Source organism: Giraffa tippelskirchi, chromosome 10 (genome assembly GCF_054371585.1).
Source record: "Giraffa tippelskirchi isolate mGirTip1 chromosome 10, T2T-mGirTip1v1.2.pri, whole genome shotgun sequence".
NCBI lineage: Eukaryota > Metazoa > Chordata > Mammalia > Artiodactyla > Giraffidae > Giraffa > Giraffa tippelskirchi.
In genome coordinates, this window is record NC_137284.1 from 4895810 (window position 1) to 4914527 (window position 18718).

The window sequence follows — 18718 nt, forward strand, 5'->3', positions numbered from 1 at the left end:
GATTTGTCTACAACGGTAACTGCTAGCTCACATCAGGCTGTCTTCTAATCTTTGCCATTACAGTGACTATTTAAAAACATGTCTTGTTAGAACAGGGAAAGAAAAGTTTTTCAAGTCGGGGGGTGGAAATCTCCACCCCATTGTTTTAGGAGACAAAATGAAACAATAGTAAGCAAATCAAAATAAGTGTAAGGAGACATGAAATCCATGGTTAATACTCAAATGCTGACAACATTATTCAGGAAAACTACAAAATGATCAGTTGCTGTTGCTGAGAATAATGCAATTAACAAGACTGACAGTCACACCTGACATACCCCTAAATTTACAGCACTAGAATAGCTCCAAGCGGAATATACATTCCATATTATCTATTAAATGCAAGGTACACGCTGCATCCCTGGGGAACTCCCTGGCTCCACCCCGTCTGAAGGCTGTCCTGGCTCCACCATCAGCCCTCTGCTCCCTGATTCCCTGGGCCATCTTCTCAGCCCACTTATCATCCACTCCTCCTCCCAGTTCACCCTGGAGGAGGAGGGAGGAAGGCGGTGGTTTTTCCTTGTAACTCAGAGCTGTGTCTACATCTCCCCTGGTTGATTTTTCAATCTTGTTTAGGGCACCGTATTCAACTGGGAACATGCTTCATGCCCGGTTCTCATGAGGGAAGGCTTGGAGCGCCGCGCATGCTCTCACCTCAGGGAAGACGTGAACTCTGAGAAAGAAGCCCAGCCTGTCTCCTTCGTCGGCACAGGCTCCTCCGCGCTCCAGACGTCAGACCCCACGGAGTCTAAGGGAGCGCCGTGCGTTGTCTCCATGGGGACATCAAAGTTGGCTGACCAGTTGGGTGCTAAAAAGAGGGGAGGAATTCCACTTTGAGAATGCTTCTGTAATTTAATGTAACATAAGTATTTCTCAAAAACAGATGTGCAGTAGTAAGTAAAGAAAAAAGACTGCAGGTGTGGGGCAAAGGGTATTCTAACACTGCTGGTGGAAGCGGACAAGGCACAAACAGGTGTAGGGCACTCGATAACGTCTGTCTGTTGTGAAACTGTGTGTTTCCTTTGATCCCTTAGCAATTCCCCTTTCTGTGATTTTTCTTCCAACAGCGATTATCACACAAGAATACAAAGTCACACATAAAACAATATACTGATGTTAATTTCTTGATTTTGACAAATGTACCAAGGTGACATGAATACTAGGAGGAAGATGGGTGAAGGGTATACAGCCACTTCCTGACAATCTCTGCACCTTTTCTGTAAATCCAAAATTAGTATAAAACAAATAGTTTTTAAAAAGCATGTTAGTACTCAGTCACAGTAAACTGGGAACAACCTAAAGGCTTCCCACCCCACCCCACCTCCACACTTCTCAGTGCCGCCCTGCAGTCCACACCTGGGCGCACACAGCAGCGGGCTTCCTGTGACACAGTGAGGAATACAGACCTCGTCTCTGCCCACCGCACCCCCATCTCTGAAGTGACAAAGGTTTTCTGTGTCTAATGAGATGAGACTGGGAGCTCCTGGAGAGCCTCGGGACGGGGACTAGGGAGTAGGGCAACCAAGTGTTTAGAGGGTTGGAAATTTTGGCCCTTCCCTACCACCCCTCCCCCAATCTTCTAGAAGGGTAAGGGGCTAGAGGTCAAGTCAATCACTAATGACCAAAGATTTCACCAATCATGCCCACTTAGCAAGGTCCCCATGAACACCCAAGCTGCAGGGCTTCAGGGCTGGTGACAGAGGTGGCAGATAAGCCTTCACTGGGGACCCAAGCTCCTGCCCGTGGGACCCTCTGTTCATTTGCAGCCTTTAATATAGCTTTTGTAATCAACTGGTAATGGTAGGTAAAGGGTTTTTCTGAATTCTGTGGGCGGTTCTAACAAATAATCAAACCCAAAGAGGTCACAGGAACTCCCCATTTATAGCCAGTTGGTCACAAGTACCGGCTGGGGGTGGGGGCGGGTGGCCGTCTCACGGGCTGAGTGAGCCCCTAACCTGCGGGGCTGACTCAGACGGCCAGTGCCTCGGCTGAGCTGTGTCGGAGACTCACACATTTGGTGTCAGGAGTGAAGTTCTGAGAGCAGAGAGGAGCTCTGTTCCTGTTGACTTTCTAGGTCCTGCAGGCACGGGAGAGTGCTCAGAGGTGGGGGTGGCGGGACCGCGGGGGCGCTGCGCCCCGTCTGTGCTGCTCCTCCCATGCTGCGGTTTGGGTCCAGCCTGCCGGTCTCTGCCTCTGTTTAAATGCCGCCACCCGAGGTGAGTCCCTTCAGACGAGATCAGGTCTGCTTGCTCTCATCACACACTGTGCTGTTCCTTCACGGTACCCAATGCTGAATGCCCAAATCCTTGCTGCAGACGAGCTGGCAGTGGGCACCACCGCTCTTTATCAGGGATGCTTTCTATCACAATTTGGAGGCTCCAGGCTGTAAGGAAGGAATGCTAGGCTACGGGATCTGCGAGCTATTTGGGGGTGCTCCTCAAGACAAAGCACCAAGAAGGACCTGCGTATAACACAAGCACTCCAGTTTACAGACAGACCTTCCCGGGACTCCGGGCAACTTACTCAGCAACCCCTGGGCCAGGTTTCCTCATTTGCTCACTTCAGATAAAACCATCTACTTAGTCCTGCGGGTTAAATGAGGGCCTCATCTAGCAGGTAAGGAGGGAGGGGTGTTTCTGAGCTTCCTGCCCTCCGATCGGTGTATCCATGCGGCAGGGCTCCACGGGCTCTGAGAAGGAATAGGACCTTAATGTCTGAAAACCTCACCTGCAACCTCAGAAAGTCAAGAAAGTGAAACTGTTAGTCACTCAGTTGTGTCTGACTCTCTGCGACCCCAAAGACTGTACCCCAAGCTCCTCTGGCCATGGGATTCTCCAGGCAAGAATACTGGAGCTTGTTGCCATTTCCTTCTCCAGGGGATCTTCCCGACCCAGGACTCAAACTCAGGTGTCCTGAATTACAGGTAGATTCTTTACCATCTGAGCCTCCAGGGAAGGTGACAGGTATTTCTGCCTGCCTACCATACGCAAAGTTCTGGACTCACTCCATCCAAATAAAGTAGGCTACCCAGAAATGACTGTTGTTAGTCATTTCCTATTATCATTCCAGGATAGTCTTTCCCAGACTAGCTCCCTAGAATTACTCTAACATTAGAAACTCTCCTCAACAGTCAAGAAAACCTCTGGAAGAAGCCACAGAGATTGGGTGGACGAATTGAAACTCTCAAGTCAGAGGCTGAAGCAGCTCAGAGTCCTGGAGGGGAGCACTCCCCATCCCAGGTCCCACCTCAACCCCAGCTGACCTGCCAGTGCAAAGAAAACTTTCCCCAGAAGCAAGGTCAGAAGGGCTGAGACCTGTGAAGCCATGCCCTGTGGGTGAATATCACACTCCCCACCTCGTCTCTCCCTGTCCCCATACCCAGCTCCAGAGACACCACGACAGTGGGAGTGAGTCACACCAAGTGTATGGTCTCTCTCCAAGTCACCTGTCACCCACTCAACGACCTCACAGATCCATAGACTCCAAAATATTATTCCGCCTTAAGAAAGAGTAATAAAAAAATCCTGCTACACACTTGAACATGGATGAACCTGGAGGCCACCATGCTAAGGGAAGTAAACCAGTCACAAAAAACCAAGATACTCCATGATTCCACTTAGGATGAGGTCCCTAGAGGAGTCAAATTCAGAGACAGAAGGTAGAACGGTGGTCGCCAGGGGCTGGGGAAAGGGGAATGGAGAGTGCTGTTTCATGGGTACAGCTTCAGCTTTGCAAGGTGAGAAAGTTCTAGAGGCTCCACTGCCACAACGGTGTGAATATACAACACTACTGCACCACACACACACACACACACACTAGCCCCAAGCTCAGGGCTTGCGGCCTCTCTTTGCCCCCCTGCCGCCTGCGCCCGCCATTTCTCACATCACAGTGAGCCTCACTGCTGGTCTTCCTGTCCCCGAGCACACTTTCTAATCCAGCTTTCACACTGCTACCAAGAGTAACCACGTCGAAACAGATCAAATAATGGGATTCTTAGTAAAACCCTCAGGAGGAGGATTACAACCTCCAAGTAAAATTCTTCTGGTCTCTGGCCCCCATCCCACCCTTTTCCTGAGCTACTTTCACCAGCGGCGGGTCTCTGCGCCTTCCTAGGAGCTGTTTTCCTACAAGCAGACTCATCCCTACTTGTCCTCACAACACATCCCATCCTCTGGGAGGGCTCTGCAGAGGCGTGGGGGAGCGGGGCCCCCATTCTCCCCAGACTGGACTGCATGTCTCTCCATCTCCTCAGAGACTCCGAGGCCTTGGAGGCTGTTCCTGTGGCCCAGCTCCTGGCACACAGCAGGAACCTGACGCGGGCCAGCTGGTGGGAACGGAATCACGTCCTCCAGAAGAAAGGGAGCGGGGAAGGAGGGTGAGGGCAGAGGACTGGACCCCGGGGAAGGAGGGTGAGGGCAGAGGACTGGACCCCGCGGGGTCTGCCGGATGACTGCCGAGCTCCCAGGTCACGACGAGGCTGAACCTGACCCCCAGAGTGGGGTTGCAGCCTCTAGAACCAAGGCATAAAACCACCCCCGGGCAACAGGAAGCACTGTTGGCCTGGAGGAAAGCTCCGGTATCAACCTACACGGCCACTTCATGTGAAAATTTGTCTGAACTTTCAGCAGTTAACAGTATTTTTAAAATGCCAGTCAACTTAAGTCTTCTTAGCAAGTGGTAAAACATAAATAAGCATTTAGCTGGGCAAGTTTTAGGATTACAGGATTCATAAACTGTGAAGACCCTGTTTAAAACTGCTTCAACTATAAGGTATTTCCTGTGGTTTAGGAGCACACCTGATTCTACAGTCTTTCCTCATCCTTCCAGAAGCTACAGTCTCTCCCCTTCTGCTACAGTACCCAGTCTCTGCAGCTGGAGGATGGACCTACGGATGTGTTGCTGTCCTCTAACCAGATGCACACAGAGGGTTTCCAAACCATGAAGAGACACCCTCTCATCAAAGGTGTGACTGGTTCCTTTCCTCAGGCCCAGTCCCTGAGATGTAAACCTTCAAGGGAACTCAAGTGACAGCGTGTGCTTCCACTTAACTCTCCTTCAGAGGTCATCCCAGGTTCTGCAGGCTACCTCCACACCCAGCGCTGACAGAGAGAAGGCGGCGACTTACGTTCGTTCAGGTCTACCTCCATTTTGTCCTCCGTGTTGGCACTACTGGACTCAAACAAGTCTTGTTTTGCTCCATCTTCTTCCTCAGAGTCTGTACTTTCCTCACTGTCTGTACTCCCCGAGCTAAGGGAAAAAGTCCAAAATATTACTGCTGTGTATTGGCCACCAGCTAAATCCAGAGAGTTCAAAAGACATCCCATACCAAAAACTCGTACTGCGCTTCACCTGGGTCTCACGCGCCTGTCACTGTCAGGACTCACCCCACTCCGGGTCACCCGCTGCTACCACTGGGGCTGTGCTTGCCGACTATTCGGAAACCTTGCAGCTGCCTGGTGTGGAGGTGCCCCCTGGTGGTGAGAGTCCGCACTTCCCTCACGACCAAGGATGCTGAGCTGCTTCCCACGTGCTCACCTCCTTTTCTTACATCTTAGCCTATGTTAAAAACTGGATTGTCTTTTCTCACTACTATAGAGTTTTGAGAGTTCTTCATATGCTCTACATGTAAGTCCTTTATGAGATATATGATTCTCAAATTTTGTCTCTTCGTGTATATGCCTTGTCCTTGCGTTAACATTGTCTTTTGAAGAATATTAGCGTTCAATTTTGATAAAGTTTAACTTACCAAAAATTTTTTCATGTATAGTGCTTCTGGTGTTGTATTTCAGAGATCTTTGCCTCACCCAAGGTCACAAAGATTTTCCAGTATTAAAGTTTTCTAATTTTGTGTTTGATTCATTTTTTGTTACTATGTATACATAGTAAGGGTACAGACCAAGGTCATTTTCCCACATATAATGTCCAACTATTCCAGCTCTATTTCTTCAGATGACTACCCTCTCTCCACTGATCTGCCTCTGCACCTCCACCATCAATCAGACGTCCATGTATGTGTGTAGGCCTATTTATGGGCTCTCTATTCTGTCCCCTGATCTACCCATCTTAATTACTGTACCTAGAAGTCAGGCAGTGTTAATACTGTTCTTTATGAAAGCTGTTTTGGCTATTCTAGGTCCTTCGCATCTTCATATAAATTTAAAAATCAACTTATCAACAGCTACCAAAAAACCTGCTATGATTTTGTTAGGAACAGCAATGATTCCAGATCAATCCAGATCTGAGGAGAATTGGCATCTTAACAATACTGTCTTCCAAATCATAAACATTTTTCAAGCCTTGATTTCTCTCAGCTGTTCTTAGTGTATGAGCCTTGCACATCTTTTGTCAGATTTATCTGTACATATCTAATATTTTGATGCTACTTTGAATGGTACTATTTAGTAATTTTAATTCCAATTGTTGGCTGCAGTATGTAGAAAAACAGTTACATTGATCCAAGATTTAGCAATCTTGCTAAACCCACTGAACTGTTCTAGTAGTCTTTTTGTAGATCCCAACAAACTTTCTACACAGATAGTCACGTTGTCTATGAATAATGGTAATTTTTACCTTTCCTTTCCAATCAGATGCCATTTCTTTCCTTTTCTTGACTCACTGCATTGGCTAGCATCTCCAGCTCAATACTAAAACGCAGGGGTTAAGAACAGGTATCCTCATACTGTTCCTGACCTTGGGAGGAAATCAGTTAGTCTTTCACCATTAACTGTGATGTCAACTGTTTACTGAACAAGCTTTAAACAAATTGAAGACATTCCCTTGTCTCCAGTTTGCTGAGCAGCCCTACCAGGAGTAGATGCTGAATTCAGCCACATGCCTACTGACTTTCAAATGTTAAACCAAGTCTGCACTGCTGGAATAAATCTTGCATGGTCATGATGCACCAATGCTGCCGCTATTTGCTAAGATTTTTAAAGGTGCTTCTGTATCTGTGTTCTTTTCATACCATGTAATGAAAATGCAATGCTAGCTTCTGGTATCAAGTTACAAGAAGGCGGCTTCAGACAACGAGACGGATACTATCCCTCTCCTTTACAATTTTCTGAAAACTTCTGTACAAACTGCTGTGATTTGTTTCTGAAACATTTGGTAGAATTCACAAAGAGAAGTCCTCTGGACCTTGAGTCTTTGTGAGTGTATGTGAGAAGTTTTATACTAAAAATTCAACTTTGTCAGCAGACACAGGACTATCTGGGTTATCTTCTTCTCTTTTTGCTTGAGGTTTGTTAGTTTGTGTCTTTCAAAGACCATCTAAGCTGTCAGATTCATTGGCAGAGTTGCTCCTAGTATTCCTTATTATCCTTTTAATATCTATAGAATCTACAGTGATGTCACCTGTCCTGTTCCTGATATTAATAATTTGTATCTTTTTCCCCTGATTCTTCTGTCTAGGGGAATATCAATTTTATTAATCTTCTCAAAGAACAATGTTTAACTATGACTCATCGATTACAATGATTTTTTCCACTGTTTTTCTGTTTCATATTTCTGCCCACTTCTTATGGTGGAAATTGAGATCACTGATTTGTTTCTTTTTTAATGTAAGCAGGTAGTGCTAAAAGTGATCCTTTAAGTACGTTTCAGTTGCAACCCCCATTTCCTGATAAAATACTGAGTTTCCATTTTCTTTCAATTCAAAAGACTCTGTAAATTTCCCCTTTTTTAACTCATGTGTTATTTAGTTTCCACATATTTAGAGATTTTCTAGAGATCTGTCATTGATTTCTAATTTAATTCCATTGGGTCAGAGAGCATATTTTATATCACTTGAAATCTTTTTTTTTTTTTACTGACTCTTGCTTTGTGGCCCAAAGATGGTCTCTCTTACTAAGTAGTTCATGTACACTTGAAAAGAATGTATACTCTTGTGTGGAGTGCTTTAAAAATCCCCAGAAGGTTAAGCTGGTTGATAGAATTATATAAGGGTTCTATACTTTTATGGCCTATTATTTTTATCAATTACTAGGGGAAGAGTGTTGAAACATCTAATTGTAACTGTGGAATCTGTCTACTTCTCTTTGTACTTCTATAAGTTTTTGCTCTGTGTATTCTGAAGCCCTGTTATTAGGTATGTAGATATTGACAGAACTGGCATTATGCTCTCCTAATAACCACTTTATGATCTTTTAATCTTTTCCTTTGAAATCTACTTTAATATTAACAAAGATTCCTCTACCTTTTAACCTGTTTAAATCTTTTTATTTTAAAATTTAAGTTCTTAAATAATTTAAATCATTTCCCATAGGCAGCATTAAGTCAGGCCTTTTTTTTTTTTCATCTAGTCTGACAAGCTCTGCATTTTATTTGGGGTTTTTGGATAGAATTTTGAAAACTGATCTCAATGGGTATCATATGACATGACTCTGTCTCCTCAAGTAAAACTAATTTTTAGAAACAACTTTCCTCTCCCCAGGGAAACTTTCAGATTTTTGTAAGAAACAACACATAACTCAGCTGCTGCTCTTATTACTAGTCAGGGAACACTTCTCAAGGCACCATATGACGGCATTCCTCAGCATCACTTCCCTATCACAAGAGGCTGTGTCACAATAGTTCGTGAACTATGGCAGAACACTTGGAGCACTTTCAAACAGGTCACCCTGATTTGTTCACACTGCAGACAAGTGAGGTGGTACCAACTCATACCAGTTAACAAGGGCCTATCTGATCATGACAAAAGCACTGATCTCTGGGTCAAATGTGTATGTTTGGAGAGGCAAATAATACTTGTTTTATGCACTGGACACTTCCTACTGTAACAAACTATCACTCACCTTGATCGTCTTTGGGATTCTGGTGTAAATGCAATATGCTTTTCCTCCCAGATATCTTCCTCATCAGAGCCACCATCATCAAATTGTTGTATTCTTTCCTTACAACATGCTTCAAACAAGGCAATATTTCCCTAAATGAGAGAGAGAAAAAAATTTTAAATCAAGTTATTTTCCGTGAAAGTTACCAATGCAAATCATATTCTTCCATGTCCTTTGGGAAAAAAAAAAATGCCTATTACCTATACCAAAATAAAATGTAAGCATGTAATTCAGCTTCTATGTAAGTAACAACAAAAAGGTCCCCCCAAAGACTGTCTTCAAAACTAGTATACAGGAAACTGAGACTGTCTGCAGATCGGCTCACTTCATCCAGTGAGAGCAGCGTTTTAGTTCAAGAGCCTCCCTGGGCCACCCACCTAGCACGCAGCCCCAGACCTACCCTAACAGCAACAGCAACCTACACTTCCTCTGCTTTTACAAGGCCAGCTAAGCAGCAATGAGTGTCAACGTCCAATCAGTTAGTCTCCGTCTTATCACAACAGCGAATAAACCAGCGGTCTCTCATGCTAAGTGACATAAAATCAACACTGTGCCCATTCAAATGACACTAACCCCATGTCCATCTATAGATGTGGCTGACTTGGCATTTCAGAACTGCCTGGTGATGAGGGGCTGGCCCTCATCTGGCCCAAGTTTCTCTCCTGGTGACATTCAGCAGAATGCAAAAGGAAGCAGGTTGGAGTCTAACTGCTGTCTTTGAAGCCAAATGTCTACGCTGGCTTCATTAGCCCTGTCACATCTTAAACGAGGGCAGCAAACTGACACGCCTACGGGGCCAAGCAGGCCACGAGCGTGGCTAAAGTCACCGCCATCTAAGACCAAGGCTCCTAGAGCTCGGGAGCCCCAGTGCACACAGCACCCATTCCCACTGATCTACCTCTCATATTCCTCACTAGTCACGATAGGATGAATACTTACACTTTCATTTGTATTGAGAGTAAAGTTGATGTCTGACACCCGATCAAAAGAAACACTGAAAACAAAAGATAAACAAAAGATAAGTTAATTATCTATAGACTCAGAAACAGTATTCATGAAATTATCCCAATTTACAGTATGATAAAAATCTCCATTAGTAAAACCAAATTATTTACATTAAGTGATCCCTCCTCCCTTGGTGTAAGGAATTTACATAGGACGGGAGGCCTCGAAGCCTTCCTATAAACAATGTTTAACAGCCATGGTAGAAACCATGGTTCTATGGGCCATGCCTACATAACCCCAAAAAGGTTATTTGCAGATAAGTAACAGGTTGAAATATGAAAAAAGGATCACAGACACAGTCAGACCCTGAGCTTTCTCCACATACAGACAAATGCATACATAAAGTACAGACACCCTTTAAGTCTTACACTATAATATGGCATAGATGGGACAAAAATAGCGATTAAAAGAACTCCTAGCTTATTAAATGTGTAATTTTTGAGTAGGTAGGGCTATCTTAGAATCCTTCAAGGATCTGTTTGAATCAAACATCATTCCAAGTATCCCATACAAATTCTAGAGACTGGATTCCAGACCAGCAACTCTTAACAAATGGGCCCAGATAGGCAGGTGCTGAGACACCACCTGTTGGGAGGTGGGGGGTGGGGGTTGCAGGTTCTGCTGTAAGTGCTCCCGGGGTGCAGACAAACCCCATGTGTAGAATCCTTGCTCTTCTGGGGTTGAAATGAGCTGATTCTCAGGGCAGCTGACAGCCTCTACCACTGCCCTACTTACTTACAGTGGGGCCTCCAGGACCTCCCTGGTGGCTCAGATGGTCAAGCATCTGCCTACAATGTGGGAGACTCGGGTTTGATCCCTGGGTCGGGAAGATCCTCTGGAGAAGGAAATGGCAAGCAAGCCACTCCAGTACTCTTGCCTGGAAAATCCCATGGACGGAGGACCCTGGTAGGCTACAGTCCATGGGGTTGCAAAGAGTCGGACATGACTGAGCAACTAAACTTATTTCCCAAGGTCAGGGGCTAGACCACTTGTTTTCCTTTCTATGGACGGCTCACACAGCGTCTGTTCGTGGATTCTGCACATCTCTGGGCTCCTCTTTCCCTGACTGCGGGATGAGTGAACCGACTGGCCCGCGGGGGCAGGAAACCCAACCCCAACTCCACCTCCAGTTAGTCACTCAGAGAAGAGAATGCGGGCAGGGTGGAGCCTGCTTAGCCACAGCATGGCTCTGTCCACTGTGCTGCGAAAGGACCAGACCTGCTCAGGCCACTGAACTGACAGAGGGATTAACCACTGCAGATGCTGCGACCCAGCACCAAACCCTAAAAGGGAGGACAACGACTCGAGGGCCCGAGTCTAATAAAAATAGAGCTTCTTGGAAGACGTCAAGCCCAAGGGCAGGCTCTCATTAAGGCAGTTGCATTCTATTCCTTCAGTTGTCTGGGTGACTCAGGCTGGACCTGAAGGAACACCTGGAGGGCAGGTTCCTCCCAACTCACAAACACAAGGATTCCAAGAACTCAGAAGAATCACAACCTCTTACAGAGGGCAGGAGTGTAGGACACAGGTTGTGCAAACAGAAAGGTATACTCACTTGCCAATGTCATCTTGATCTGCAAACTTCTCATCGTTGAAGCCAAACTGGTCAATAAAATTGGACGTCATTTGTTGCATCTGATAATCAGAAAAGGCCTGGCAACCCCAGGACCAGTGACAGTGATACAATGATTCTAATGACATTCTACATACTATATGCCCATTTATTTTCCAGAAACCATCTTATTTATACCTAGCCATAGGGTTTAAAAAGTTGGTGTGTTCTTCTTAAAAAAAAGAAAAAAAAAAAAAAATCAAATAATTTCAGACACAATTTACCCCAAAAAGGAAATGTGTGGAATTTTGTCCACAAATTATTCTAATGCACATGCCATGTGAGAAGTGTTAAATGACCACTGTCCTCTATTCTGAAATGTCTTGAGAGATAGGTTTGGGTCTGGTTCAAAAAAGTGATCAAGTGACATGTCTGAAATTATAAGGTGTATCAGCCACCTCTGAACACAACCAACCTTAAAACCCAACAAGCGGTAACCACCCACCCTCCCTTTCTGCATCTCCCCACCCCCGGCCACTACAGCAACATGGCAACAGAGGAAAAATAACTAGTGATCACAATTCCAATTCTACAACACCATCTCCAGGGATACTTCATTTTCTTAAAAAAAAAAAGATTTAAGTCTCAGAGACTAAGAAGAGTACAAAGTAACTACTAACCTATCTACCTCAGAGAGAGGACAGAAAGTTTTAACACTGATCGGAAATCACTCCGAAAAACCTACAACACTGAGAGATCCAGGGAGGAGTCAGTTCTGTTTGCTACACCGTTTCTAAACAGCACCACGTTCTCAGGTGGAGAAGGGGGAAAGCTACCACAGACTCCACAGAAATGCTGCTGTTCTAACTGTGAACAGCAGCAGGCCAGGGGGACGGTGAAGTCAGCAAATGTGCTCCAGGCTCGATCAGTCAGGGTTACAGAGATGACAAGCAAGGGCCCTCGTCACCCTGCCGCAAGCAATCCTTATGGAGATGGACCGCGTGCGTGTGCGCGCTGCCCGTGGACAGAGCTGCCCGTGGGCTGTGCAGGGGTTCAAGCAACAGCTGTGGCTGGACTAAAGGCATTGGCCCTGAGGCCCCTGCCAGGCAGGCCACCAAGCTCTCCTGCCTCTGAGCAGGGCCCACGGACTCCACCCTGCAGAAAAGCCTCTGCCATTAATTTCTGATGATTCATTATGGTGGCAGGGAATTATGGCATGGATAATCCAAATTGTGGATAATTAAAAAATAAACCTTATATTTGGCTTTGGAAGGCATCTTTTCCTTACATCTAAAAAAGTGCTGCATCTATAGTTTACTGAGAACCTAAAACCTCACGTTTCTCTAACTCGATACCCACCACTCCCTGCTCACTATCGCACCTTCAAGCTGCCCCTTTTCTTGCTCACAGAGACGACAGTAGCTGAGCACCTGAGGGCTGGGGGCTGGCCCCCAGCTGTGCACACGGTAAGGCACACCAAGGCTCTGGGAGTCTGGGTGAGAGCAGAGGGCAAGGACAAGCCCAGGAGGCTGGGTGAGCTCTGGATGTGTGAATATAAAACATTATGAGTCGAAAGAGACCAATTCGTCTGAATTGTTTCCTCTTATAAGGTAGGACACATGGTTGGTAACGGCAAAGGTGCAATAAACAATCACAAAGTCATTCTTCTGAGCAAGTGGTATAAATCAGGCTCTGAGTTCACTGATAGGAATGTGGTCACACAAGGGTAAACGGTCCTTTCCAACTGTTTTGGTTCCTTTTTTTTTCTTTAAAAGTTTTGTACTTCTACAGATAATACTGTAAATCTTTTGGGTATAAAAAAGAAGAAACCGTCCCAAAAGTGCGCCTTTAAATGCTTCACAACAGCATGTAAATAACTACGTGTATTATAAAAACGTGTGAATGCATACATGTATGAACATATAGCTGTACACACAGATACACAAAAATATGCACACACATATATTTGCACTGTCTGTCTATCTATCCACCTAAGGAGGAAGACAGACACAGCTTCCACAGAGTAACGCAGAGGACACAGGAAACCAGCAAGCCGCAGTCCTCAATAGTTCTGGGTCCACTGTTGCTTCTAGGAAGACACTACCAGCAAAGAACCTAGGTTTCAAATCTGATTTTTACTAATAAAGCTGTCAAGGCTTACTAAACCCACAGACGTGAAGACTGTTATTGTATTCTCCCTAAAGCTTTATGAAAGTACTTTGGACTCAGAAATTCAAGTCTGGAAAGTGCCATATGGTTGTGCAATTATTAAAAACTTTTAATTGCATTTAAAAAGGGGGGAAAAAGCCCCCCACGTCTCAAAACTGTCACCCTGGTCAAAGCCAGGGGCTGTTCTGGTCCTTTATTAAGTCATTCTCTTGGGGGGGGGGGGCCCCACCCGGGCAGCGGGAGTGGTGCCCACCTGCGGCAGCTGGCCCCAATCCTCCAGACACCGCACGAGGAAGACCTCCTCCCCTTCCCCCAGAGAGGCAGCTGCAGAAGGAGGGAGAGCAGGCACCAGAGGTGAGGAAACCAGGAGGGGCACCAAGGCTGGGAGCACCCCTGGTCAGGTGTGGCCCCGCAGGCTTGTTCAGTGACCCACCCTGAGCTCTAGTGCGCGAGCTTCACCAGACCTGGCTGCAAATGTGAATGAGAGCGCCAGAGTGATACACAGATATTATTTGTTTATAATGGAGACCAGCATGAATATCTTAGATTAACCTAGACGTGAATTTCTGAATTCAGAAAAAAACGCTTTAGAGTATGTCTCCTGTTTTCAAAATGATTCAAGACTGGTCTATAGTTTCAACATGCAAAAAAAGTTTACTAGAAGCCTGTCAATCAAAAAAGAATAATTATTCTCCCTACTTTTGAGGGTCACATAAAGTGGATAAAATCCACAGGAACAGGAGCCTGGTGTCACTGAGGCATTTTGGTGACTGAGATCGGTTCATATACACATCATCAGTCAGAGAATTCTCATCAAAAAACCTATGACCCTGGAACCAGATCTCGAGAGAGAGGTAGGGAGTTCACCTTCCAGACACCAGAACGTCATCAGGTTGATTAAACCAGCTGCCACAAACTCCGGGTTCATCAGCTTATTTGCAAATCTTTGCAAAAACAGGGCGTTCTCTCTCTTAAAGCCATTCACCAGAATCAGAATCACCTTGAAAATGCACACTGCACACCATTCAGCTTCTCTGTAGAGAAGCGACAATGTGTCTTTGGGGTTCATAGCAGGTTGAGGGGACCAATTTGATACTGTTCAGGTGCTCCAGGGTTGGGGAAGGATGGCTTGAACGCACAAGGGCTCACAGGGAGCCAGCCGGGCCTCTGGGGTGGCCAGTGCTGCCAGACAGCAGACCACCGTGAGAGCGGACCAGGGGGCCCAGCTGCTGGACAGCTCCCCTGCGGGCTGGCTGCACCCTGCCCCTCGCCCTGGGAAGCTAGTCTCCAGGGGCAGTGCCAAGAATCAAGAGAAGCCAAAATGCTACCTCAGGCCCCTCCTGAAAACGTACACATTAAGTTGCCTTAGTCCTGAAATCAGACGACTGCTTAGTTCAGCCTATACCGGGGTGTGTCAGTCCACTTGGACACCAAAAGGCAGGGCCTGCAGAGTCATCAGGAACTTCATCCTGGCCCCGGAAAAAGGGGCTTCCGGACTGGGAAAAACAGTCAGCGCCAGGGAAGATAACCATATTAATTCCACTGCCACACCAAATCACCCGACAGGCAAGACTTGGCCCTGACCAAGGGCAGCTTCTCCATATAAGGAGCTAGTAAATTTCCAAAAGAGCTTCCAGGTTGAGCTCCCAAACCTGATACCCAGAAGGGACAGCGAATTCACTCCTCACCTCCGCAGGAACTACCAAGGGAGGATATATCAGTACGTCCGTTTTTATATCCTGTTTTTGCCCCCACAAAGATTACCAGCACCTGATAAATGAAGAGGAATTTGGGGACAGGATGAATCTGGGGACGCTACAGAATCTGAAGATATCAGAAACATATAAGCCATTTGGTTTAGGGACACCGGGTAAGTTACTTTCACTGACATTAAACAAATCTTCTTAGTCTTCTCCACAAATCCCTACTGCAGGACTCTCTGCATAATGGGCACGTCCTAGACACTTAGTGAACTATCCAAGGTCATTCAAATCTTCTGAAAAGTTACCCGACTCATCATCATCATCAGATCTAAAGAAACATGCCCTGGAAATATAATCAACATACACCTTTCTCTCACATACCCAACACTTCCTCTTTTAAACACTTTGACCTAACTAGTAAGTAGCCCCAAATCATACCCTAATGCATGTTTGACTCCAAAGCTGATTCATAAATGACAACTAAACTAAGCATTTAAAATAAAAACAAAAAACAAAACTTTTAGGCATGACTCACTTGCTGCAAAGAAGAATCCTGTGAGAAACCCGTTTCTTTAAAGTCAATTTCATCATCACTGGATGAATGAATATGGCAGGTTGTAACCTATATGCATAAAAATGTAAAAAACTATTTAAGAGAGAAAAATTTTGGACATTTGTATCAGCATTTTTACGGAAAAAAATCACATTTAGTTTTTCTCTCAAATGTGTAACAATAGCATGAACAAAAACAAGTAAGAGCTAAGCTGTAAAATCCACCCAATAATTCCAGGAGCACTTCACTCCGTCAGGCGGTTCGGCCGCCTAGCCTTCTGCTGCCCACTTGCAGCTACCTTGCCCGTATTAACCGCACCACAAAGCACGCGAGAGATGAGTTACTCCACATAGGCGACTTTGATAATTATCTCCAATTAGATGTTTACAGAGGGAAGGAAGAAGCAATGGCTCAGATAAAATATAAAATAATTAACTATTCCAAGCCTGAAGGGTAGAACTGCAATCCCAGGCATCACTAAGGAGCCACTAACAAGCTCAGGTTTGAATACAACCATTTCATTTTGAATTCTTGCACTTCTCGACCATTCTAAGAAAAGCACTGCTCATAAGTGCTAAATATGACTTGAGTCAATAGTCCCCAGCTCATTACAAGACCCCAGACCTTCTGCCCCTTAACACGTAATCCCTGCCCTCACAACTTAAAACCAATTCACATTAATTATATAAGCAAAAGCATAAACAGGAACTGCTCACCAGTTAATCAGTTCCTGATTAATGAAAACCACAGTAAGTGATTTTCATTAATTAATTCATAAATGTATTAACAAATAGAAATGACTAAGTACCACACTAATAATGGTAATTGCAATAGAACAAGTAATAAACGTGAACAGTCTGCAAAATTCTAAGAACAAGCACTGTACTTCTTAGGTAACTTACACTGTATTTTCTGAGTTACTTGTCCTGTAGCAGTGTTCTAGGCAGAGAGGTCTGTCCTCAGGGGACAAACAGCGGCCAGTAACTGCCAGCCCTTGCAGCTGTGCCCAGAAGCCTAGAGCCACAGACACTGGCCTGGTTTGCTCTGTGATGTTCCAACACTGATTCAAGAAGCCCAAAGTGGAATCCACAGGGGTCTGCATGTGATGTGGCTTATGAAATTCTGAGTAAATCACTGTCTGAATAAAACTAATCTCATCTCTCTTTATCTTGACATCTCTGAGGAAGATACTAAGTCCAAGTGAATAACCCAGAGTTTCCAACTAATTCCCTCTCCATGCTCCCCGAAGTGCAGACAAAACATTCACACGAATTTTGCACTTGACCTGATGAAATCAAAGCAGAATTTGTGATCTGCCTGCTTGAATCAACCGCTGCTTTAGCAAGTAGATGGGAAATATGGGGGGGGGCCCCCCACGGCGGGGGCGGTTTGTCCATGAGAGCCCAGCCAGAGTGCAGACGGGAGGGGTGGAATACTGCTTGGTCACGGCAGCTGGCACCTTACAGGGTAACTGCAACTGAGAGCAGGTCAAGTGGCTCCACAGCAGTGGATTTAGGAGCTTCAGGCCACGTGGCTGGCAAGTCAGTACAAGCATCACACTAAGCCCATGGCGGGGGTGGGGAACAAAAACAGAAGACAATTCAAAGAGAGAGCTGGGGGAACTGGACGGAGCCAGAAAGGAGTCCGCCACTCCCGGTCTGTCTTGCTGTTTCAAGTTCAATAAGAATACAATGGACCCTTATTCATACTTTTTGCTACAAAATAAGGATTTATCAGCTCATTAATGAAAACAAGAAACTATAGAGCCTTGTTTTCAAACTTGAGCAACTACTGTGTGCCAGACACTGTGACCCCTTCCATCTTCTTCTTAACTAGTATCCTCAAAGCAATTCAAGTAACCGTTTCCTCCAGAAAAAAACTACTGTTTTAGAAAGTTACTATTAATAACAACACAAAACATGTGCACATTCTCAACTATTCTGTTGAGGGATGTGGTGATTCTGATTCTACCTACAGGGTAACGCGGTCTGAAATCATTATTAATAAAATGAGCTAAACGATGCAGTTTAACTTGTTAATCTTAGTCCCTGATCTAAACTTTCAGAACACACCCCTCTGAAGCACCTTCAGCTCAATAAATGCCTCCCTCACTCTCCTTCTTCCAGCTCAAGTCCTGTCACCTTGTCTCTCCTGTCCCACCCGCACCTGTTCACCCTTACTGTCCAAGCAGAACCTGAGACCCGGTAACTTCTCTTCAAGTCTACCGTCACCTCCCTAGGGAGGGCTTCTCTCCCATCTGGATGAACACGGCACCCAGCAGTCTCTCCGCTCCACCTCTAGTCCCACGAGAGTCTGTCCTCAAGCCAGCAGCCATGATGATCCTTTTAATGACAGATTTAAAACCACTGACATTAAACCATGGCACTTTTCATTCAGTTCCAAACCCAATGGCTTTTCATCTCACTAAGATCACAACCCTGGAAGTGTGCCATGAAGCTGCAAGAGATCTTCCGTTTCGTTCTCTGCCACGCTCGTTCTGACATAGATATGCGGGCGCCGTACTGGCCTCTGCACCCACTCTTCCACCCCAACTCGCCTCAGCCTCTACACCAATATTCTCAAGGACGTTTCCCAGACCACTTAATTTTAAACACACATCTGCCCACAACACTCCAACTCCCTTCCCCTCGTTTACTCTCCCCCTTTGGTTATCCACCTCCACTGAGGCAGGGATTTTTGCCAATCTTGTCTAGTGCAACACTCACAGTGTCCAGCACACAGTAGTCACTCAACGAGTTAATGAATTAAGGAATACCAACAGATCACTAAATGAGAATACAGAATCATAACTTTTAAGAAAGTAACAAGGAGATAACACTCTTGCCAAGCAAGACATATTCTAAGC

At 45.4% G+C, this 18718-nt stretch overlaps 1 protein-coding gene and 1 long non-coding RNA gene across 31 annotated transcripts in view; one reads left to right on the top strand and one right to left on the bottom strand.

Annotated features, from left to right (window-relative positions):
• PPP6R3 (protein phosphatase 6 regulatory subunit 3) overlaps window positions 1-18718 on the bottom strand; it is a 119252-nt gene that overhangs the window by 12927 nt on the left and 87607 nt on the right. For 9 of the 30 annotated variants that reach the window (XM_081531797.1, XM_081531793.1, XM_081531800.1 and 6 more), the window contains 6 exons: window positions 15835-15921; window positions 11431-11528; window positions 9810-9864; window positions 8832-8962; window positions 5165-5286; window positions 694-847 (listed from right to left, as the gene is read on the bottom strand). In XM_081531797.1, the coding sequence (XP_081387923.1) occupies window positions 694-847; window positions 5165-5286; window positions 8832-8962; window positions 9810-9864; window positions 11431-11528; window positions 15835-15921 (647 nt within the window). Of the gene's footprint in view, window positions 1-693; window positions 848-2049; window positions 2423-5164; window positions 5287-8831; window positions 8963-9809; window positions 9865-11430; window positions 11529-15834; window positions 15922-18718 lie in introns of those variants that run through there. The other 21 variants (XM_081531802.1, XM_081531796.1, XM_081531819.1 and 18 more) reach the window with 7 other exon arrangements.
• On the top strand, window positions 13862-17000 carry LOC145522814 (uncharacterized). Its single transcript, XR_014066178.1, has 3 exons — window positions 13862-13950; window positions 15356-15466; window positions 16785-17000. It is a non-coding gene; the product is annotated as an uncharacterized LOC145522814 (long non-coding RNA).